General features: G+C 55.9%; 9 protein-coding genes across 9 annotated transcripts; 4 read left to right on the forward strand and 5 right to left on the reverse strand.

Annotated features, from left to right (window-relative positions):
- Positions 1 to 11: 11 nt before the first annotated feature.
- Positions 12 to 2,418, forward strand: BU26DRAFT_607920 (putative salicylate hydroxylase; the record flags this gene model as incomplete). The annotated part of the gene is made up of 2 exons (XM_033835803.1): positions 12 to 1,219; positions 1,274 to 2,418. The coding sequence occupies exons 1-2, from the start codon at positions 193 to 195 to the stop codon at positions 2,416 to 2,418; spliced, it is 2,172 nt and encodes a 723-aa protein (XP_033680733.1). The 5' UTR covers positions 12 to 192.
- A 48-nt stretch (positions 2,419 to 2,466) lies between these two features.
- On the reverse strand, positions 2,467 to 3,064 carry BU26DRAFT_522114 (uncharacterized protein). Its single transcript, XM_033829703.1, has 2 exons — positions 2,687 to 3,064; positions 2,467 to 2,623 (listed from the first exon to the last, which is right to left on the reverse strand). Exons 1-2 carry the CDS (start codon positions 2,975 to 2,977, stop codon positions 2,549 to 2,551), a joined length of 366 nt encoding a protein of 121 aa, XP_033680734.1. The 5' UTR covers positions 2,978 to 3,064; the 3' UTR covers positions 2,467 to 2,548.
- A 223-nt stretch (positions 3,065 to 3,287) lies between these two features.
- Positions 3,288 to 4,824, forward strand: BU26DRAFT_490060 (ALDH-like protein; the record flags this gene model as incomplete). Its single annotated transcript, XM_033826043.1, has 2 exons — positions 3,288 to 3,698; positions 3,754 to 4,824. The coding sequence occupies 2 exons, from the start codon at positions 3,288 to 3,290 to the stop codon at positions 4,822 to 4,824; spliced, it is 1,482 nt and encodes a 493-aa protein (XP_033680735.1).
- Positions 4,825 to 4,934: 110 nt separating this feature from the next.
- BU26DRAFT_607923 (uncharacterized protein) lies at positions 4,935 to 6,309 on the reverse strand. The gene is made up of 3 exons (XM_033835804.1): positions 5,313 to 6,309; positions 5,233 to 5,253; positions 4,935 to 5,152 (listed from the first exon to the last, which is right to left on the reverse strand). The coding sequence occupies exons 1-3, from the start codon at positions 6,208 to 6,210 to the stop codon at positions 5,049 to 5,051; spliced, it is 1,023 nt and encodes a 340-aa protein (XP_033680736.1). The 5' UTR covers positions 6,211 to 6,309; the 3' UTR covers positions 4,935 to 5,048.
- A 2,794-nt stretch (positions 6,310 to 9,103) lies between these two features.
- Positions 9,104 to 12,350, reverse strand: BU26DRAFT_74500 (cysteine proteinase). The gene is made up of 6 exons (XM_033836299.1): positions 12,186 to 12,350; positions 11,520 to 12,128; positions 11,021 to 11,471; positions 10,807 to 10,964; positions 10,444 to 10,759; positions 9,104 to 10,395 (listed from the first exon to the last, which is right to left on the reverse strand). Exons 2-6 carry the CDS (start codon positions 12,119 to 12,121, stop codon positions 9,376 to 9,378), a joined length of 2,547 nt encoding a protein of 848 aa, XP_033680737.1. The 5' UTR covers positions 12,122 to 12,128; positions 12,186 to 12,350; the 3' UTR covers positions 9,104 to 9,375.
- A 1,397-nt stretch (positions 12,351 to 13,747) lies between these two features.
- On the reverse strand, positions 13,748 to 14,458 carry BU26DRAFT_553551 (uncharacterized protein; the record flags this gene model as incomplete). The annotated part of the gene is made up of 1 exon (XM_033832214.1): positions 13,748 to 14,458. The coding sequence occupies one exon, from the start codon at positions 14,456 to 14,458 to the stop codon at positions 13,748 to 13,750; it is 711 nt and encodes a 236-aa protein (XP_033680738.1).
- Positions 14,459 to 14,915: 457 nt separating this feature from the next.
- BU26DRAFT_508343 (uncharacterized protein) lies at positions 14,916 to 15,533 on the forward strand (the record flags this gene model as incomplete). The annotated part of the gene is made up of 1 exon (XM_033827067.1): positions 14,916 to 15,533. One exon carries the CDS (start codon positions 14,916 to 14,918, stop codon positions 15,531 to 15,533), a length of 618 nt encoding a protein of 205 aa, XP_033680739.1.
- A 3,149-nt stretch (positions 15,534 to 18,682) lies between these two features.
- On the reverse strand, positions 18,683 to 19,320 carry BU26DRAFT_568289 (acyl-CoA N-acyltransferase; the record flags this gene model as incomplete). The annotated part of the gene is made up of 2 exons (XM_033833758.1): positions 18,683 to 18,719; positions 18,776 to 19,320. 2 exons carry the CDS (start codon positions 19,318 to 19,320, stop codon positions 18,683 to 18,685), a joined length of 582 nt encoding a protein of 193 aa, XP_033680740.1.
- A 306-nt stretch (positions 19,321 to 19,626) lies between these two features.
- On the forward strand, positions 19,627 to 21,756 carry BU26DRAFT_522123 (phosphoribosyl pyrophosphokinase). The gene is made up of 5 exons (XM_033829704.1): positions 19,627 to 19,796; positions 19,845 to 19,896; positions 19,940 to 20,013; positions 20,065 to 20,774; positions 20,824 to 21,756. The coding sequence occupies exons 1-5, from the start codon at positions 19,664 to 19,666 to the stop codon at positions 21,466 to 21,468; spliced, it is 1,614 nt and encodes a 537-aa protein (XP_033680741.1). The 5' UTR covers positions 19,627 to 19,663; the 3' UTR covers positions 21,469 to 21,756.
- Positions 21,757 to 22,147: the final 391 nt, after the last annotated feature.

Consider the following 22,147-nt stretch of genomic DNA (forward strand, 5'->3'; position numbering starts at 1 on the left):
GGAGTGGTCGTGTCCGTACGAGCAAGCCTCGGTACAGAGCAAGGCCGAGCTACAATTCAACCCCTAAGCTCCGCATCACACGCTCAGAGACGCCAATTGCCTGGACTGTTGATATTTCCACACTCCCCTGTCAGCCTTTGGTGACCTACAGTCTTGCTTGACTATCCCGAATTAGACCTCCCAACTTCAAACATGGCTTCTACGACGCTCCACGGCACGTACTCGTCTTACGAAATCACACCCGCAGTCACCAATAGACCAGGTCAATGCGACGACCTCAACATAACCATAGTGGGAGCCGGGATTGGTGGATTCAGCGCCGCAATTTTCCTCAGGCGCCAAGGCCACAATGTCACTCTGGTTGAACAATCGCGTTTCGCCAATGAAGTGGGTGCTGCTGTACATCTCGCACCCAATGCTAATGGCCTGCTTCTCCGGATGGGCTTGAAGGCCGAAGACATCGGCGCCGTACCTTGTAACCTGATATCGACCTCCAGGCCCAATCTTGAGCTCGTGTTCAAGGCCGAAGTCTGGAAGCAATCGCATAGATGGCAACATTCTTGGCTTCTAGGGCACCGAGTGGATCTGCATTCAGAATTGAAGAGATTGGCGACAATGGAAGAGGGGAAAGGGCCACCAGTGATTCTTCGTACATCCTCCAAGGTGGCCAGTGTTAGTACCGACGGAGCCGTTACCCTGACTTCCGGCGAACAAATCCGCGCGGACGTCGTTGTTGGCGCGGACGGCGTGCATTCCAAAACGCGATACGCACTTCCAGGGTCTCAAGATATCAAACCATTCGGGTCCGGGAAGAGTGCATTCAGATTTACGATGCCACGCGCTCGAGCCCTGGCCGAACCCGTCACGAAGCCACTTGTGGAAGCGGATGGCCATCTAAACATGTACATGGGGAAAGACCGAAGAGTCGTCATCTATCCCACCAGAGACAACGACGTCCTCAACTTCGTCTGTATCCACAGCACTTCCAGCTCCGAAGTTAAGGCTGGAGCTCCAGAGAGCAGTGACTGGCAGAATACAGGGCATATGGACAAGCTGCTGGAGATATACCAGGACTTTGACCCTGCGATCGTCAAGTTGCTGAGCATGGCAGACCCGGACACCTTGAAGGTTTGGGAATTATTGGACATGGAGCAATTGCCGACTTGGACGAATGGGCGGTTAGCGTGCATTGGGGACGCGGCGCACCCATTTACACCACGTAAGTTGTTCACGTGAAGCTCTTTCCACGTAGGTTTAGCTAACTATCACGAAGACCAAGGCCAAGGAGCTGCACAAGCCATCGAAGACGCCGCGTCCCTGGCTTGCGTTCTCCCCCTTGGAACTGCTCTCGAGGAAATACCCGAACGACTCAAGCTCTACGAGAAGTGTCGATACGAGCGAGCGTCGAGAATCCAAGAATACTCTCGCATCATCGGAAAAGATTTCGGAGAAGGGCCACCGCTCGACGCAAGCCAATACACCAATGAAAATTTCGGCCACGATGAATGGCACTACACAAGCCAGAAGCTGCGAGAGTGGCAGTGGAGCCAGCAAATAGGCAGTTATAGGCGCATGCCGCTTTCGTTCGGTCCCTTCCCCGGCCCGCGCCAAGACCACCTAGGACACCCTAGGGATTGGAGCGAGTCGACATTTTGCACCGCGAGCGTGAAGTTCAAGACATCGCGTACGTTACTACAGACCCTATTTCCCACTCCGGCGTTCAAGTTTGCGTCCTCAGACACTGTCGCTTTCGCTACGTTCTCCCTGTCTACGCTGGGAAATCTAGAGTGGCTTGGAGGGAAGGGATACTCGCATTTCGGACTGTACGTTCATGGGGTTGAATATACGAGGGGTAATGGCGACAAGGTGAAGGGAACGTTCTTACCCGTTCTGTTCGAGAACCTTGCGGATCCGATCGTAAGTGGGCGAGAGGAACTCGGCATGCCGAAAGTATTCTGCGACCTGGATGTGCGCCGAGTCGCCGATACCTGGCGAGTGACCGCTGGCTGGATGGGCTCAGACTTCCTTGATCTATCGCTCACCGGCCTTGGCGAAGACGCAGCTCGTACTACCCCAGAGAACAGCATTGCTGCCGACACAGAAGGAAGGGCCCTCTTACTTTACAAGTATATACCCAAGGTTGGAAACCTAGGAAGCAAGGAGCGAGGACAAGCAGACGTTGAACACGCAGTCATCGTACCCAGCGCCGATGAAGCCAAGGCCCCACGGAAGGTAGAAAAGACTATGATGGCTGAGAAGGCACAGATCAAATGGGACGCACTAGATTGGAAGAGGTTACCCACGCTCCACCATATTGTAGATAGACTGGCTGAAATTCCGGTTTTCGAAGTTGTGGAGGCGAAGATCGAGGAAGGGAAGGGGCTGAGCGATGTCCGGGGAGCCAGGAAGTCGGTCTGAAGAAATGCTCATTTGGCACCTGCGCTCGCAACTTCATGGTTTTATGATGTAGCGTATTGCTGCAATATTCCTACGTATGCTCTACCGAAGGCGCGACACCGCCTAACTACTTCATAACCTGCACCTTCCTTCACCATTCTCCTCCGATATTATACCTAACATCCCACATCCTCCCAGCGGTAGCTCTCCAAACTTTCGCAGCGGTCTATCCCTCTATCAGTAGAAGCTCCTCTCCCCGAATCTAGCATCCTCCCAATCTAGCACTCACCGCCTCAAGAAGGACGCCACTAAACATGACGTTCACGAATGCTCTCTCAGCCCCATTCATGAACACCCTTCTCTGACTCTGATCGAGTTGCGTATTAACAGGGCGGTATGACGGTACGCGGCGCTGGTCGGTCGGCCAGTGGGGTGGGTTCTGCTGGGCGGACGATGGCGACGGGTGCGTATTGAGGCTGGTATCGAGCGGGTCAGTTTCAGGTGTGTGGTGGATGGAGTAGTCTGCGAGCACGGTGCGGAGGTTGTAGGTTTGTGCGTTCGAGGTTGTGGTTACGGACATAATGAAGCTGTGGGAACGATGTTGGACAGGAGTATGAAAAGCCCAGGGTCACTTAATGATGCCGAGATTCGTAGGATATGATGGAGCTTGGACTCGTTGGCGTGATCTCCGCGTGCAGTGGTTGGTGGGGTAGTCCGGCCCGAGGAGTATCGGGATGTGGGGGAGCGTCACCGCCGTAGGAAGGCTGAGCATAGGCTCAACGCGTGTTTGACCAATCGGATCCAATCGTACTTCTTTGGGATTTTTGGAGCTACAACAGAGAGCATCCGCGAGTTTGAATGTTGTGATCATCTATCCTACATAGCAAGCCATGGCGAGCACCCCCGACACGACAATCACGACGCTTGCGGCAACAGCCCGCACAGCCCACTGCCACAATCACTACTTCCGCCAACAGCAGCTAAAGTTCTTGCACGATACGCTGCGGAAGAGCACCGTTTCCATATGCGACGCCATTAAGCGCGATACAGGCGTAACAGATGCCGAGGCAGCAGTCGAAGTGGCGATAGCATTGGAACTCGTCAAAGAGCACTATGCGTCAATAGATCCAAAGAAAGAGCTTGAAGATGAATACCGGATTGCGAAGGGGAGGGATGCAGCGGATAAAGTATCCCCATGGGGTGTGGTGTACGTTGAGCCGGAACTTGGGCACACTCCTCTGTTCAGCGTTGTGAGTCCGATTACTGCAGCGTTGGCGGCAGGAAATTGCGTTGCGCTCAAGGTAAGTCGTCGCCGCTGGGGTAAAAGAAGAGGACACTGCTAACCAGGTAACGTAGCTTGAAAACGATCTCCGAGCCCTTCCTCCTCTCCTCCGAAAGCTGCTCCCGCAAGCGCTGGAATCAGACACCTTCCAGATCATCAGTGCAGCTCCTTCAGGAGACGTACTGGCGAATTGCCTCTCAGTCCTCCAGGGCACCACAGTCAAACAGCCTCTGAACTCCCAGCTCGTCTCGTCGGAAGCGAGAGTAGTAGCGGTTGTAGACCGCACTGCTGATCTCGCCTTAGCTGCTGAAAACCTCGTTACCGCGCGCTTCGCTTTTGGTGGTACGTCGCCCTATGCCCCGGATATAGTCCTCGTGAACGAGTTCGCGAAGCGAGACTTCCTCGAGCAGGTGCTCAGACACGCCAATCGCGTCTTGCCGATCTCGTCATCTTCTGTTCCAGACGACCAAGCATCAGTGCGCACAAAGACCTCGAGCGTTGCAGACGCCCTTCATTCTTTCCAAGGCAATAAGGACTGGCGTCTCAACATCGTAAAGAAAGGGGACACGGACGGCATCGTAGAGCTCTTTTCCACGAGCACGACTCTAGTCCCGCTTCCGCCCAAAGTCTCGGCTCCAATCCTATGCATATCCTCTGTCAGCTCCCTTGATCATGCCATCGATCTCCTCGCGAACGACACGGACGAGCCGTTGTTAGCCGCGTATCATTACGCTGCCCCAGGACACGCGAAGTACCTCGCCCAGTTCATCAAAGCTGAGGCTACGTTCGTAAACAACATACCGCAAGCTCTTCTACTCGGCCCTGCCGCTCCGCTGTTTTGGCATGTCAATGTAGAAAAGCGGTATACGAAAGAACAGTTCGTGCGGCCAGCACCAGGCTACATCGCTCGCTCAAAATCTCGGGTTACGCTTTCGACGCAGGAAGCAAATGGGTTGCTGCAGCAAGCGGTCAAGGAGATCCGGGAAAAGAAGAGCCCGGAGTGGATAGCGCTTGGATTCTTCGAGCAGGGCATACTGCTCGGATTGGGCGTCTTTGGCGTCCCCCTGTTGGCTTGCTTGGGGGCATCGATATTTTTCGGGGCTAAGGCTGGGTTGCGGAAGATTTCCATGTCGCAGTCGATGTAGTATTAGGAACTGTCAGGTCTTTCCCTAACACGGTTTGTTGAGGTTGAACATATCGTGGAGATCCGGTACCGCATGACCGTGGTGCGCGTGCGCTGATGAGAGATGTCGCGCGCGGATGCTGTGAATTGGGGGCCCTATTTCGACGATATCTATTGTCCAGCAACGCCCGACACGTCGTACAAACGCATCAGCGTCCCAGCCCTCCAGCTCACAAATATCCAAGATCATGTTCCGAAGCCATCGGGGTCCCAACGATCCCAATCCTCTAGACTCACGCCATTCGTGCCATCCTCTAGACGGGTCGCCCCTCCATCGCCATCGCCTTGCACTAAGATAGATGGTCAGCGATCGCAGTCCTCATGCACATTTGCCGAGCGTCTGCAAACGTACGACTGGATGCCTGCTCACCTCCATCACTCCAGAGCTGACCTACTAGTCTCAGCGCTTTCTCTTCTTGAACTTCGGGTCAAACAACGGGTTCATCCTACCTGAGCTGTCCACCAGGTCTGGCATTTCCGTATCGTCCTCGCGCGGGAAGCAGTGAGGCCATGCTTGTCTCTCGAGTTCTCGCAGACCGTCGTATCGATCTCGCAGCCGTGGTATTGCACGTACCGCAGTGCGCAGACCCTTGGAAAATTCCGTCACTATCTCATGGACCTCGTCGTTTTCAATCCCCTCTGAATCGCATTTTTGCACAATCGCGTCCATAAGCCGCTCCTCCATCGCATCCAACATCGGCGTCAGAATCCGCGCATCAGTTTCCTCCAAATCCTTCTTCTTCTCGGCCTCCCACTTGTGCAGGCGATCCAACTGAGCAAAGAGATCGGGGTCCCAATTCTCGCCGTTTATCGCCTCTTGTATCTTGTCGTGTTGCTCTCCCAGTTTGCTGGCCGTTTCGCTCTCAATTTCGTAGTACTGATTCAGCAGAGCGGGGTAATTGGAGCACTGCTTGAGGGTGTTGATGGTCCAAGGTCGCGGTAGAGGAAGCCAGAGCGGAAGGGCGAAGTTGACAGCTTCGAGCTGCTGCTCGTGGCGCCAGTGCAGCATTATACGGAAGAGTGTGCCTTCGTCGGTGTACTCACGCATGTTGGCTTCGCGCTGGGCGCGGGCACAACGGATGCGTTCGTCGAATTCGCGACGCTCGGCAGAGAGGACCAACGGCGGTGATGGCGAGCGCTGAACGGGAACGAAGGCGCCGTCTCGCCACTCAAGCGTGGAGAACGTGGACACATCGGCGTTTTCGTCGGTAGGATCCTGATTTACGGTGACGGACGCCGCGGTCATGTTCTGGATGGCGAAGTCGCAGGCTTTCGTGTCTGTTTCCCTACGGATGCTCAAATCCGGGAAGTCCAGAGAGTACAAGTCTTCGTTGTTGCATGCTTGCATGGTTGCGGTGTGAGCTTTGTTGACAAAGCTTGTCGCAACGCACAACGAACAATCCAGTTAAAGAACCGACCCCCAAACCCCCAAATGGTCCGGTGAGATAAAGTGAAAGCCAGATAAATAGCTCGAGACCTAGATGAACTCGAGCTTTACTTCGCTTTCACCGCGACGGAGTTAAGGTTAACATCGGTATGTAGAGCATATAGTCGCCTAGTCAAAGCGGCCGGTGGCCACACCGTTTACCAGATTGCCGGTATGGCGTTACGGTGCGCATTATCAAATGCCTGAAAGGTGCGGACTGTGGAAGGCCTCTAGGAGTGGTTTCCAGAGCGGGATCAAAGCATTTGAGCACGTGTCGCGATAAATGTACCGGCGGATAGAGCTCCAGCTTGTGCCTTTTGATTTGAAGCACGAGACCCAAAGGCATTCCATTTTTCCCTCAAGCATTCACTCTAGTGCATTTCCTATCGAGCGGCCGTTCGCTAAGGGCAAGACATCTTCATCGCGCTGAGAGAAGGCCTTCTTCGCGTTAAACCCTTCTGTCGTTCACCCCTCTGAGTGGGGAGAGTGTAGAATCTCGACGATTCACATTCTAGCCTCAGATAATACGGCTCCTGCCTGCAAAGTTTAGAATTTGGCGTAATTTGCCTGAGCCTTCGCTACGTAGTATACCTGCATTTTTCTCGTGATGAAGTTGTGCTGAATTTGAATACCTGCCAGAGGTCGGCACTGACCCAATCATAGAAAATGTTGCCAAAAGTCTGGTTAAGGCCGACAATCCTTCGTCTAAGGATCTCAAGGCGTTCCGCAACCCTCGTCACGTCTGTGCCTCAGATTCGGATATTTCTAGGGGCCACCGTTCCCGAGTTGAGTATAGGTGCCCGCCTCCATCGGTAAGCCCTCGCATATTGATTTATGGGTGTATAGCGTCCCCGATTCCTCGTCGACCCCAATATAATGAACTTCGACGAGCACGCTCCCGCTGAAGCCTTGTGTTCCACCTCCCCACTCTCGGTATACAATTATGAGATCCATTCGCGAACACCGGAGCCGTTCGAGCAGCGTAGGGCGGGTTTCGTGTTATGTCGAAGCTAAGGGTCGCCGATTCGGTCTAAGTCCTCGATGTGCCGGAAAAAGGACGGACTGAGACTTTCAGCACATCTGAAAGGGGTGAGCTGGCTCTCTTACGGCTGCTTCACGCCTTTTTCTGCGATACTGGACGGCGCCGGGAGGGAACAGTCTAGGAGGGTACGTGTTTCGATCGCGGGTAGAGCATCGAGACGCCTCCTTGCCGAACTTTTCTCGGTGCTGGACTACGCTGCGCAAAGGCAAGGTGGAATGATGCGTGTCCGTAGTGGTTGAAGTATCCATGGATGCGGATAAGACGCGTCGGAATCTTAGCCGAGGATGTTAAGGCGCCCTCCACCGCCACCGCCACACCTCTACCCACGCCTTACCTATCCTAACTTGTCCCGCGCAAGTGACTTTCTATAGAAGGATTGTTCGGCCTCAAGTCTTCCCGCGGCTTAATACCCGCCCTATAGATCCCGCTACATCTCAGGACATGCATCTCTACTCTGCTTCGAACCCGACGACAATGATCTTTCTCCCGCAACTTGGGAACTACCACTCGTATCCAGTACAGTGTATTCTAGCTTCTGTACTCGCAGGCCTACACGTCTAGCCCCCTGTATGAGTGCACCCTAGTCTGTCTGCTTTCCCAAACCCGCTCCGCAAACTATCTTTAGCGCTATCTAAGGTATTGTGGTAGAAACCCTTTCGATAGCCCTTGTCTCATCGTAAATTCTGCCTGCTCTTCTATCGCTTGCATCTCTGCCCGCCCTCAGAGGCCTCACCATCTGGACGTCTTTTTATCTCCGAATTGCCCGCCGGCAGTACTATTTCCCGCACAGATAGCAGCTTCCAAGCCTCCTCTCCCTTGTCCTCATCGCAATCCGCCACTGTCTCCGATCACGACCTGTCCCGACTAGGCCAGGCTCCCCATCACACGCCGACGATCACCCTCTCACCCCAAAAAGCAAACACCCCAACCTAATCCAACTGACCTTAAGACTTAACCCAAAGCCGCTCATCACACCCTGAATAATCACGCCTCACTTCTCCGCCACTCCTCCTCCCTGCAAATGCATACACAGGTCACACTGCAGCGATCTTCCCGCCAGGCATTCATGACATGCATACCCTTTCCTCCTCTTGCGCCGCAATCACATAGCGCTTCTAGCGCTTCGGATATCACACACTCCCAGCACGTGTCGCGCTGCTCCACAAATTCTAATTCCGTTATCTGTGCAGTTGGATACCTTAGGTAGCGTGGGGGTCAGCTCCCCCTGCGTCGGATAGTGTACAGGACGTGACTTTTTGGCCCGAGACGCTCGGAGCCGAGCACGCCGGGAGATCTGGGGTACACGACGACGGGATGAGAGGTTAACTGGATGCCTGAGCAGCTGGGGAAGACTTTGTGCCAAAAGTGAGTGAACATGGCGACGACTTCTGGCTTGCAATCCCACCATAAGCGAAGCAAGTATCGCAAGTATCGGGGATCCCGACGATATTGATCACGTATCTCATCACATCGCATTCGAATGCACCATGAATGAGGCTCTCCCTTAGGCCGACGCTTCTTCGTCTCGCGAGACACTTGCTTTTCCCAACTTGGCGCCACTACCACGCCATCGGCGCTAACAATGCGACCAATACGATTCCTACGTGGCTACGGAAAATGTTCCGACAGGCGAGGCTCCGGCGTGACGTGTCGTTAGCGTCAAGTATGCTTACATCGCGTTGTGGGGACATATATTGGTTCTACTGTCCCATCCCAAGGAATACATTTCCATTCTTGGAAGAGCTGAGTGTCAGGCAATGCATGTCGTTGTGGCTCTTGGAAGGGAAAATGAAAAGATATAGAATACGAGCACTAGCCGCGCTAATATACCTAGACTGACCTTGTCCTAGCCATGTATACAGGATCAAGTAATTTGAAGTGACCCTGGATTGCAATTGGCGACTCGGTATAGCTTATCCTGAAGGGCTTCAGAGCCCTAAACAAAGATTACTCTAGGTTGTTTCATTATATATCCACCAGTGTACCATTAGGCCGGATTTCCAATTTTCCCACCCTGATGTTCAGGACAAATCCAAAATGCCCCATCACATCGTGGCGCCAGCCTGTGTAGCTCCATCCGCGTCCAACACGGCGCCCTCCTCCGCATCTTTGGGCTTGATAAGCCTGATACTGACCTCAGGATCCTTGCTATAAACACGGAGACCGAGGACGCAAACTGCATTCCAGGGGTTCTGCTTATTCTCTGCTGCTGCCTTGGGTGGTGGCGGAGGTGCAGCTCCGGCGTCACTGGCGGCGTAGTATCGACGAGGAGCCGCCCCGAACGTTGGAGAGGGCGGTCCTGAGCCACCGTAGCCGGAGGGAGGCGGACGAAGCGCGACGGGCTTCGGGTCTTGGGAGTCGTCGGACAGCGGTGTGTCTTGGGCCACCTCGTTGCTTGACGCTCCGTCATCCTTGGAACCGGGCTCCATTTTGCTATCGTGCCCAGAAGCACCCCCAGGCCCCTTGTCCTCATTCGAAGCCTCGGTCGCGCTTTCCTTCACTTCTTCAGTCTCCTTCGAAGAAAGGTGTTCCTCGGCGTTTTCTTTAGCATTCTCCTTTTCCACCTGCTCCTTGTCAGCCTTCTCTTTCTCAGCCTTTTCAGCCTTTTCCTTCTCCTCGCGCTCCCGCTTTTCCTTCTTCCAGACTTCGAATTCAGCCTTCTCCTTCTCGGCGTCCTCTTTCTCTTTCCGCTTCTTCTCCTGTGCATCTTTCTTCTTCTGCTCCTTCTTCTTTTTCTCCTCTGGGCTTACTTCGACAACCCCCTTGGAATTAGCAATGTCGTAATTCATTCCAATCTGCCTCAATTTCTGTGGATTGCGGTCCGCGATCTTCGTCACTACGTCGTACACCTCCGCGGCGTCGGGATCGCGAGATGCCACGATCTTCGGAACGACCTCGTACTTGCCAGGCTCGAGATCGACTTCGGCGGAGATACTGCGGTTTCCGAACCATGCACCTCGAGCACGAACAATGTGATCCCCGGCCGGCGCGTTCTCCTCTTGCAGCAGGAAGTGCAGATCAAAGCTGTATTTGCCCTCAAGGCCGCGGAAATAGCGGTCGTCAAGCTGAAGATGTCAGCGGCTTTGCCGCCATGTGCGGATATTAGTGGTTACCTGGAATAGCACAAAAACCGTGGGGCCGGCTTTCTTAATCTCAACCACGAATTTCGTGCTGAGGTAGCCGGTCACCCAAGCTACACTCACACTCGTCCAACGCTGTACGACAGTCCAGTCCTGATTGAAGAGACGGGTGCGGTCGAGCAATTCGAAGCGTTTGCACAGATCATCATATGACATCCAGAAGACACCATCGTCATCAAAGCGGTAGTCTAGCTTCTTCATCCAATACGGCGTCCATTCCTTGGAGCCATCGCTCCAAGGACCATTCCATTCGCCCATACTGGCGGAAGCTCGTTCGCCCCATGGATTCCTATTACAGTAAGCGGGAATGTCGGCGCACAAAGAAATTGGTCATACCTTATCAGGACCAATTTGTGGCTCTCCCCATCCTCGTCCTTTTCTTCGACGGCCTTGAGGACCGAGTAAGCATGGTTGAGAGCAAGACCCTGTCTTGCGTCCGAATCATCGCCATAGGAGCCTGGAGATGAGGCAGAGAATAGGAACTGCTTGTTGACCTTCGGCACGATCAGTAACTGGTGCCGTTATGAGGCACACGCTTGGCGAAGCTCACCTCCAGCAGCTCCTTCCAGAGCCGCTCTTTGCTTAAGATTCGGTTCGTCAAAACTTTCGTGGTAACCCCTCCCGTAAGGTCTTCAACGGCTTCACCACTGATTCCGCCGCTGATGGCATCGTAATCACCATGTACCTTGGCGTATGCCTTCTCGAGCAACGGTAACCAGGTCTCGTTCTGATCAGCGCAAGAAGCGAAATACAGTGCGTCGGAGCCTGTTTGGTAGTTCTTCTTATGTTTCCTCTCCTTGACACCCTTCGGGTCGTAGTTGTCACCAAGGGCGTCAAAATCCCTGGAGCGGAGATAGAGATTGTCGTCCACCACCGTCCAGATCCATTCTCCGTCCCTGTAGAAAACGAACCCGTACACGCCGCAATCTTCATTCCTTTCGACACAAATTTTGTTCATGAGGCTCAGATCGCTACAGATGGTTGCTATCGCCGCAATGAACCTAGATCACGTCAGCTGCTTCCAGCAACATCCAAACTCTGGCACGCACCAACAGTCACCGTTGGCTCCTTGCTTCACGTCGGAGCTTGAAAAGCCGTCCACCGTGAAAGACGGTTTCTCGAAGATCCAATCAATTCGGTGCACAGAGCCCGGGCCGCCGCCGTCACTTGATTCTTCGAAATCGAGGATCTTTGAGGCCGCGTTGAGATCTATGGCCATTGTAGGAGCAACGAGCAGATTGCTCTCCACGAGGGTGGCTAGCGCATTGCTTAGCCTCCAAGGACTCACGGTCGCCCTTTGCCCCTGTGCATCGTTGTACCAGTACATCAGACCTTCGAGGCAGTTCTTTGTCCTCCAGTCACTCTCGATATCGAAGTCCGGGTCGGTGTACTTCTCGTTCGTGCGCTGGCATTCCCGAACGATCCGTTTGACGCGAGCGCGACACTCGTCTGCAGCAGCTTGGTACGATTCCGCGGCATTTTTCCCTCTGACAGTCCCAGAAGGTGGGTGCGGCGGGAGGAGATTCGTGTAGAGGCTCGAAGGGAAAATGTTGGTGACTTTTCGTGGCTTCTTGGTGATGAGATTTTCCCAGAAGTCATTCAACTCATCTTGGGGACTCTTGGAGTCATCGTCACCCGAGATAGAGCTCATCTTCACTCTGCCCTGCTTCGTTAGCGATGCGAGGGGTTTGAGGGAGGAAACGAAGCCGGCTTACCAAAAGCTTGCTTCTTAGCTGTCCACGGAGTCCACACCGAACGATGGAATAGTCGAGTTAATCCAGCGCGCTGCCTTAGCACAAAGATAACGGCGTGTTTGTGAAAGAGGAAGACGAGCGCAAGGCTAGGGGCAGCGCGGTAGGAGGCTATATGTAAAGCAGTCCGTTGGGGGCCAAAATGATGGCGAGAGGATTAGCTGCATCGGGCTGAGTGCGGCTGACAATATCGGTTGTAGAACAGTCAGATGTGCAAGGCGGCAACCGAAGCGTTGAACGTGAGAGGGTCAGTTCAAGAAGGCAGACAAGCTGCGCTGCTCAACAGTGCCAGCTGAGCGCGCCTACATGCAGCCACCCCAGGCGCGTCGGAGTTGGCATGATGCTGAGTAACACGAGCACGACACGCCATGGCGGGAGAGCGAGAAAGGAACGGTTTTGGAGACGAAGACAGACTGCGCGAAGGAATAGTCCGACGGATGGATACTCTTATGGTGACGATAGATGACATGGGAGGAGGGAGGCGTGGGGGGCTCCAGGGCTGGCTCGTCTGCACGTGACTGCCCCGCACTACTACTGCACCTGGCGCACACCGGACTTCACCATTTTGTCCACAACCCCACGTCGTTAGACTAGGTACTATCTGCTCGGGCGGCGCCATTATTAGCACCATCAACCAATGGTGGTCCATGTCCATGCTGTCAGCATGCGTCCCCCGAGTCTTTAGCCCAGACCCCGCATTCTGTACTCTACAGTATGTAAGCCCGAGGCATCAGGCTGCTTAACCAGTCGCTTAGTCCAGAAGTCTCCGCGTTGAACTCTTTACTTTTTTCGCCAGAGTAGGAACAATATGCCGGCCCCGATTCCCGAGACCCTTGGTCGCCGTTCTCACCTCTCCCGTCCGCAGGCTGGCGTGGGCAATGGCACTGTAACTGGCTCTGCGCTTGGCGAAAGTTTGCGCCTATGTACGAGCGCCTGGAAGGAGGAAAGCGCGCTCGGTGCACAGTGAATCACCTGGGCCCCATCTCTAGCCTGCTCTCTCATTAGCCGCAAAGAGCATCGTGAAGCCCATCGGCCCAATCCACTTCGTCGGGCGATAGCGGGGGAGGAGGCAATCATCGAGTTCTCATTGTGTAATAACTTTGGTCGAGCACCCCTAAGCGACTCCGATGAGACGCATACAGGGGTCCTGAGGACGATAGGGTTTGCCAGTCGATGAGGCTAAAGCAGACCTTGCAAGAGGCCTTAGCTCATGACGTGAGGGAATTAGTACCATGGCTGGAGGTCTGGAAACAGCAACTGCGCGTGTGACAAAGTATAGGAGTCGCCGTTCTGGTCGACGGACGCCCCCCATGGGCGGGTGGCTGCAGCGTCGAACTCGGAAGAAGGCGTGCCATGAACTTCTCTATTTGAGCTGCCAAGGTGCGTCTCTAGGATGCGTGAAACAGCGAATCCGCCTCCCAGGCCGTGATGACAGAAAGGGGAGAGTACAGATGCGCAGGGAGCCGGCACGGCTGGCCGCCCATGTGCGATATCAGAGGTACCAGATAAAGGCGAAAGGTAGGAGATTAGGGAATTGGCGTGAAAAGAAAAGGCCGGCCGTGTACTACAATTAGGCGGTGGTGTGAAGGGTGGTACAAGAAGGAAAGCTGGCCGGACATGCTGAAACAGGCAGGCCAGCCAATGACAGGGCCGAGGCGAGCGGTGAGAGTGCAACACAAGCGTTCGCAGTCTACCGGGCCATTCGGATTACTCGCCACGCCCACCGCTGAAACCGTTCTAGAGCCGTAATCCCATTGCTTTTGTGCACCGATTAAGAAAGAGTCCCAGGAAGGAATAAAGTCGTTTCGAGAGTGCCGCCCTTGACTCCAGAGTGGCACCAGGAGCGAGCCGCCGGAACGCCGTGCTAAATCCGGACGGAGCCGCCATGAAAAAAATCCGCCGGCGATTGAGAAAGACGCAATGGCATGTTGAGCGGTGCGCAGGAGGCCCTGCGATTCGCAGACGGGGATACGAAGCTGGGGCTGCAGGTCGACAGGGTTGCGAAGCCGACGATCTGGGTCCAGCCGGCGATCTCGGAGTGCACGCGCACTCTGCATCGCATTCATCTGCCCCCGAGTCAGCGGCGCGCCGTCCATGGACAACCTCACTCTGGACGTCGGCTTGAAACACGGATCACGTCTGATGGCAACGCGCGGCCGCGGGTGCTTTTTGGCAGCGGCACGTAGCATGTCCTCGACCGCGATGGGTACTGACGCACCTATGCTTTCGCCGTGCATGGCCGGCACGTCTTCAGCTTGCAGTGCTGGCACTCGTAGATGAACATGTGCGGGCCCGAGTGGCACAGGTTGCAGTTCCAGACGATGAGGTTGGTGTCCGACTTGATCATCTTGAACGCGTGCTCGCAGCTGGCCGGGGCGGCCATGGTCGCGGGCAGTGGTGTGGTGACGCTGGCTCGGCTATTTCTCGTGCGTGTGCGTGCGTGCAGCAGTCGGATAGGGCTGAGGCGGCGAGCAGGGCAGCGGTGAAGCAGGACTGGTTGCATGTCAGCAAAGTGATTGGGGCGCGTCCCAGATATGTACTCTGGGGAACTGGGAGCCTCATACCAGGCCGCAGACGGGCCGTTTGACGCAGACGTGGGATGTGCGCGCAGGCCCGAGGGCGTAGAGGACGTCTTGAGTCGTGGCGGCCGAAAAGCAAGCAGACGCTGCGCTCTGGACAGGATGCTCAGTCCGGATGGTGCCTGGGGGAGGAGTGCTCGCTGATGGACTGCTGAAGCCGACGGCGCGGCCCCGGGTCCGTCTTATACTCATCCCCAGAGCAGTCACTGGCCAGGTCGCGGCTAGCAGCGACTACGGCCGCTCTGATTCCATCTCCACAATCTGCGGTAGTGTACAACGGCCGCAGCGGGCAGCCGTCGCTGCGGCCTGCTGCCCTCGACGCGTAGAGCTCGAATGCGGACGGCCCGCAGACGGATCGAGCAAAGCACACACCGGCCGTGGCACGACGAGATGGATGGAGGTCTGCCTCTGCTACCCTCCGTCGACAGGGCCCGCGAAGGGAGCAGCGCGGTGGAGCTTGTCAGACTCGGGCTGGCTGTTCCGCAGCCGCGGTCATGGTAGCATTACCAGGTCGCGGATCCTTGTTGCAGGGAGCGACCGCGATGAGGATGCCGGCGGAGCTTCGAGCATAGCGCTGGCGTCTGGCGCCGCGATGTGTCACACAAATCGAAACGCTCACTCATCCGGTGCTGGCGACGATGGCATGCCGGTGGTGTGGAGAGGGCCGGGTCTGCTGCATCGCCAGGGGCGGCCACCCAGCGGCCAGTCCGCCGCTCCCAGCGCGGTGGATTGAGCCAAGGGGGAGCTGGGGTCGGCAATTAAAGTTTGCGCCGCGTCTTGCTGCGCTGCTCGTTGCCCAGCGCGTCGCCAGACCTCACCTCTCCACCGTCGCCGTCCTGCTCCCTCCACCGCGCTCCCTACACGTGCGGCAAAAGCACTGCGAGCAGCACTCCTCTCCGCCGCCGCCTATTTGCACTGCTTTGCGGGCACTTCCCGGCCGCCTGCAGCAGTCGCCGTCTGACGGTCCACAGCGCGTGCCCAAAGCGGCGTGCTGCAGACGCCCCAAGCACCGTTTCCTGCTCCATCCATTTCTGCCTGTCTTCTTTTTTTCTTCTCTCAGACAGCATCGCATCCGGCGGGGCTCAGGGGCTTGCGAGAGCCGGCCGCTGCTCGGTCGCGTTCGACTGGAGGCGGTGGTTGTGGCTGGACCATCCGCCGCCCTCATCGCGAGAGCTTCTTGATGGTAGCACAGGGAGTACAGACCCGGGCCCTACCCGCGGCACCTGGCTGCTCTCCGTACCATTTCTGCTCTCCTTCTGTCGCGCGCGCGGCTGGCGGCATTGCCTCTTCATGCAACGCGCCATGGCCTGCCGCATGTGAGCGGATGCAGAGTCACCTGCACGATACATTCCCTCAGCCCGGTTCAGCTGGAGGCCGAACGGTTACATGCAGCCTCATCTCATGAAAAGCCGCGGCCGCCGTGCGCCAACGCCTATGATTCGACTCTGGCCGTGGAAAGGGACCCTGCCCGCAGTCTCCACATTCTACTTCCGGATCAGCCTTTCTACAACCGGTGAGTCTGCTTCGATGAGCGGCGACGTGGCTTGGGAGATCCACCGCTTGGAATTGTCGGCGTTGCTTGCTTCTCCGGTCACCAAGGGAACCCGTGCGCATACTGGCAACAAAACGGCGAGCAGACAGGCAGGTATCCCACCAACCGCGTACACGCAGAAGAGACGCACTCATGAACAATGTCTGCTATGGGATCCTATTTGCCACTTGCGTGTGCCCGCAGGAGAAGCTCGGTGGAGACAAGTTGAAGACCCGAGTTCACATGCCCGGTCACTCATCTGCGTATAGGAGAGTTGGGCAAAACAGGTACCCCGGCTAGTGTCTCCTCAGTCGAGAGACGTACATCCAGAACCTCTCAAGGCAGCAGACTTTGCTTTTTCTCCCGGCGGCATCGGCTTCTTCGTCCATTGATGCCAGCTCTCACATCTCTCTTATCATCAAATTGTCATCTGCTCCCGGCAGCCGCCTCTGCCGCTCCAATGGCTCCTCTGGCGGTCAACTGGCGTGGTTCGTCACGGCCGGCACGAAGGCTAGGGATCCTGTCTCGCGATCGACTCAACCATCCGGCAGGAGACATAATTCACTCTGAGGGAGGCTATCTTTGGACTATCTTGTATCAGGAGATGGGACCTCACCACCAAAAGCCTCTGGTTACACGGGATCGAGTGAACCTGGTACCCGGTATCACAAATGCGAGATCGGTGTGACCATGGATTCCTTTGTGCGCTTCATGGCGCCTGTGGCGCCTCCCAAGCCAGGACTGATGCGCGTCATCCCCTAGTTTCGCCAATGCTTGCCTCCGCGGGTTTTCGTTGGTTTCTTAGGTCCGCCAAGGATATTTGTCTTTCTCGCACGCGAAGCCGCCGTCTTCCATGCGCTTCTTGGGTCGACCGGCGCGAGAATGGCAGTTGCTAATTTTCTAAGAAAGGAGGTAACCACAGTGTATGGTCGACATAACATGCTTTTCCCAACTCTTTGGGTTACAGGTCATCGAGACACCGCTGCAACCCCATACTATCCCCAAGCCGTCTTTCCGCTGTGCCAGCTCTGTGCCGTCTTCGATGCGGTTTTGCTCTGACTGACTACTGTCTATGGTAGTCAGGCCATCTTCTGCATCCATCCCTTGTCGCCTGTGCGCTGTAGACGCACAGTCAGAAGAGCATCACGATTCACCTGAGCCCACTCAATCCCTCAAATCACACCGCTGCGAGCGCCGCCATCGTGATAACGGGGTCGAAGAGGAAAAGTGCAAGGGGCCTCCTGCGTCAAATGAAGTACAGCATCCGACCGCCAGTCTCCAGCTTTCCCAAACCCTCAAACCGGGTCCCTGGACCGCATCCATCTCGTCCAACGCATGGCCATTGGGTACAACTCAGCATTGACTGCTGTCGTGCGTGCCGTTTTCTGTCACTCTGCCGTGGCAATCAATGCACGGCGTCTTTTGGGGGCGTGCTTCTAGCCAACACCTCCGAAGAGAACCCCTACATAGGAGGCGAACAGCCCAAGGTAAGCCGCTCCTGTCGGAGACTTTGGCCGGCGGCCAATCGGGGCATTTTTTGACAGCCTCATGATCCTTTTGCAGCCACAGCACCAGATCTGCGGATTTGAGGAGACGGATAGAGCTTGTCCTGCCTGTTGAAGAGCCACTATTTCTGCTTTAGATGCAGTGCTCGGTCGCACCGCGCTCGGCGACATCCGACTGTGTCAGGCGGCGCGGCTTCCTCCATTGAGTTCCCGCCTCACGAGATTCTCCTCCTGATCACATCATCCTATATGTAGGTACTTGTATTGAGCCATCAGGGTATGTATCTAGAGGTCGTCGCACCATCTCACCGCTCAGACTCGGGCGTTACCCGTTCTGGTGCCAGAAACGACCTCCATTCCCTTACCGTCTCCATTCTCAATCTTTCACGAGAGGCTTTCAATGGTCTACAGCCAGAACCAACGTTAGGACACGTTATGCTATCCCACTACACTCGCTTCTTCGTGCTAACGTATTGGCGGCGTCGTTCTAACCTCTCCCGTTCGCCATCTACTCGAAGATCAGTATATCTGATGACACCTTTTAATCCACGCGATAAGTCCGGCAGTCCGTAACGGGACAATGTAATCGATTGAGGGCAACTCGCATGACGTCCAAGGGCTTAACAGAGTGCAGTAATAGGCGGGAAAGGGGGTACGACTGTTGCGTCTTGGAGAAATGAGACTATCCAATCGGTTCGTTTCCGCTGCGGCAGCTTCTGCAGGGCGAGAAACGTTGAACAGAAAGCTACGATAACAGGCAGCATACAGGCGGTGAGCCTCGGTAACGTCTTTATTGCGCGGCGTGCAGAACGGGAGCGGGTACTAATGCATTGAGAGAGAGTTGAGCTACCAGAGACAAAGCTGCAGATAGCGAGTATCAATCCTACACTCAGAATCAGACACGTCTGCGCGTCGGTCACACGGCTTTGGCGTACGCACCATGTATCGAACTTGTGGCCGACCCTCTTCAGATGGCCGACCTCTTCGAACCCATGGCTCACGTAGAAGTCTCTCAGTCCTAGGCCGTTCTCCCAGCCCGACTCGTCAACGGCCATGCATGCCAGCACCATTCTGACCTTGTCGTCATCGCTCCGGGGCTTATCGACGTACTCGGGGAACTTCTCTGGGCTCCGTAGAACATCAATCAATGTGGTCAGAAGGCGGCGGCCGATGCCTTTGGCTGTGTGGTCTGGGTGGCAGAACAGCGAGAGCTCGACGGTATGGCGATAGCCCTTGCGCGCACTCCTGAACCCGGTCGCGTAGGTAAAGCCAAGGACTTGGTCTTCATCACCCACGGCGACGATGAATGGCAGACGCTGGTCGAGCACCGCCTTCCAGTTTTGGAACACGTCTTCCTCGGTAGGCGGGACAAGCGAAAAGGTGATGACGGTGTTGAGGACATAGTGCTCGAGGATTGCTCGAATGCGGGGAATGTGCTCTTCTGCACACGGCAGCAGGCGAAGCGTGCTCGCAGTTGATATCATGATTCGGCGGGCGTGGTCGCGTGCCTGTGCCAACACACAAGATTTTGTCGTACGCGGGGGAGCACGCTCGGGAGGCGTCTGGTATAAAGGCGCAGTCGGTCGGAGTCACGCCTGCTCTCTGCTACGCAAGCGTGCGCAGTGTGCATGTCCGCCGATAGCATACCACCTGGGTTCCCGTACGAAGCACCCTCACCTGCACCCGCTGTAATCAGGCCGCCGGCTGCCCTTTCCTGATCCGTCAGCCGGTCCGTGGCCCGAGCTTGGCTCCCGAGTCCCGACCATGTCAAAATTTCCCCCGCCATGTCACTACACCGAAAACCTCACGCTGCTCGGACCCCCTACGATGCGCGGTGCAATTGTCTTCAGCGGCTCGTCGCATCCGACCCTCGTCGACGGCATCTGCGACAGGCTGGGGACCAAGCGGGGGTCGGCGTTGCTCGGCAAGTTCGCTAATGGCGAGACGTCTGTCCAGATACGTGCGTCGGCTCAGGCGGTGCTGGTGCGCACATGCTGACGCGAAGCAGACACGTCGGTGCGCGACAAAGACGTCTTCATCGTGCAGAGCGGGAGCGCAAAGTAGGTCCGACGACCCGTGCGTGCGCAATTGCTGATAGAACAGGATCAACGACTCCGTCATGGAGCTGCTGATTATGGTGTCGGCTTGCAAAGGCGGCTCCTCCAAGTCCATTACAGGTATACCCCTCCTCCCACTCATGCCAGAGCGTGCTTCTGATTGCTCTTCAGCCGTCATGCCGTACTTTCCCTACTCCCGCCAGTCCAAGAAGAAGTCGCACCGCGGCGCCATCACAGCCCGCATGGTCGCCAACCTCCTCGACATCGCCGGCGTCGACCACGTCATAACAATCGACCTGCACGCCTCCCAGATGCAGGGCTTCTTCAAGTGCCCCGTCGACAACCTCATCGCCGAGCCCCTGCTTGCCCGCTGGATCCGCGTAAACATTCCAAACTGGCGGGATGCCGTGGTGGTGAGCAAAAACCCCGGCGGCACGAAACGTGTCACGTCGCTGGCGGATGCCCTAAAGCTCAGCTTTGGCATCGTGACAACAGACAGAAGGAGGGCGGCCACATCGGTGCATTGGAACGAAAGCGCCATGTTCGAACAGCTGAGGCTGGACGGCACGTACGAGACGCCGGGGCTGATAGAGGCAGCTCTGGATGCAGACGCACACATCACACCGATTAGCAGCCTATCGTACAATCCGCGAGCAGAGATTGGGAAGTCCAAGCTACGGACACGGGCGGCCTCGAACCCCTTGCAGCGACGTGCCAACGGGGCTACCGAGCCCTTAAGCAGCCCACTGTCAAAGTCTGTCAGGGCCTCGTCGATTGTAGAGTCGGAAGCATCGGATCCGGCTCGAACACGAAACAAGCCTGAGGGCGATCATAGCGAGGAGCAGAACACGGATGAGAGTACCGACGAGTACACTGATGAGGTCTGCTACGGCCGCCAGCTCTCTTAAACCCCACCGCTAACGTGTACAGCGCGCTAAGAATGTGATCCACGGACGCCTTGTCTACGGTCATATCGTCGACGAAGACCATCCCTCGCCTGCTATGTCCGCCGCTTCACACTCGACCTGGCGCAATCGGGCCCCATCCGACGGAGACAACGATGATATTCCGGACCGTATGATGTCATCATTCATGTCCACGGCCTCCTCCGTCAAGAACAGAGATGGCGAGAATGCGCACGCTTTGGGGGGCACGATTGATGCAGCCGCCTCTTCGGAGGACGAAGAAGAGGATTTGAAGAATCCCGAGCTGGAGACCATGGTCACGCTGGTGGGCAACGTCAAAGACCGGCCAGTCTTCATCGTCGACGATATGATCGACAAGTCCGCGTCCTGGATAGCGGCGGCGGAAACAGTGGTTAAGCGAGGTGGTGCCACGAAGGTCTACTGTATGGCAACACACGGTCTGTTTGGCGGAGACTGTCTCGAAGAGATGAACAACTGCGAGTGCATTGACAAGATCATCGTTACGAATGCTTTTCCAATACCGGAATACAAGCAGGCGCACGCACGAGACAAGCTGGTTATCATTCCAGTCGATAATCTGCTCGCCGAGGCCATTCGGCGGAATCACCACGGGGAGAGCATTTCGCAACTCTTCATGCATTACGATTGATTACACACTTTCCATTTGGGTCAACTGCTTCCCGGCTTTCTTGTCTCTGACATACTTTTAGCGAGGCGCCAAGGCACCATGATTGGGCGTTGCTTGACTTTCTCGGTGATTGGGAGGTAACTGGTATCTGCGACTTGGGTATGATGAAATCAACGGATGAATGCTTGTATAGATACCAGAATAGTAATTGCAGGCCAAGGAAAAGGCCCGCAGAGAATGATACCACTTATTTTCTTTCCAGTCGGCCTCCGTCAAGTCTAGCTTCTGCTCTTCCCTTGACTGTTACTGTACACTTATATTACGCCATAGAGAAAGCGCACCCTTGCTGTACAACCTAGACCCCCATGCGCGTTATTAGTTCCCCGATATAGTATAAGGGCTTTGACGTCTCCTGGGCACACCGCCTAGGGCGCGTCCCGGTTTTGTTGGACTGCAGGTACATCGCCCCTTTTAGCCAGCGCTGCATGGCTAGCTTCTTAGGGTCCGGAACTGCAGATGTGCTTAGCTTCCTAGAACGGTCAGCAGCATCGTATTCTCGGCGCCGTTCCAGGGGTTATTCGACATTGGGAAGCCTCGCGCTGTGGGATCAGTGCCGCATACAAGGGGCCGGCTGTCCCTGGGCTTCCGCCTGGCGAAGGTCCAGGTTCGGTGCTATAGGTGACGGCTCCTTCGAGATAGC

Source organism: Trematosphaeria pertusa (assembly GCF_010094035.1).
Source record: "Trematosphaeria pertusa strain CBS 122368 unplaced genomic scaffold BU26scaffold_12, whole genome shotgun sequence".
Taxonomy (NCBI): domain Eukaryota; kingdom Fungi; phylum Ascomycota; class Dothideomycetes; order Pleosporales; family Trematosphaeriaceae; genus Trematosphaeria; species Trematosphaeria pertusa.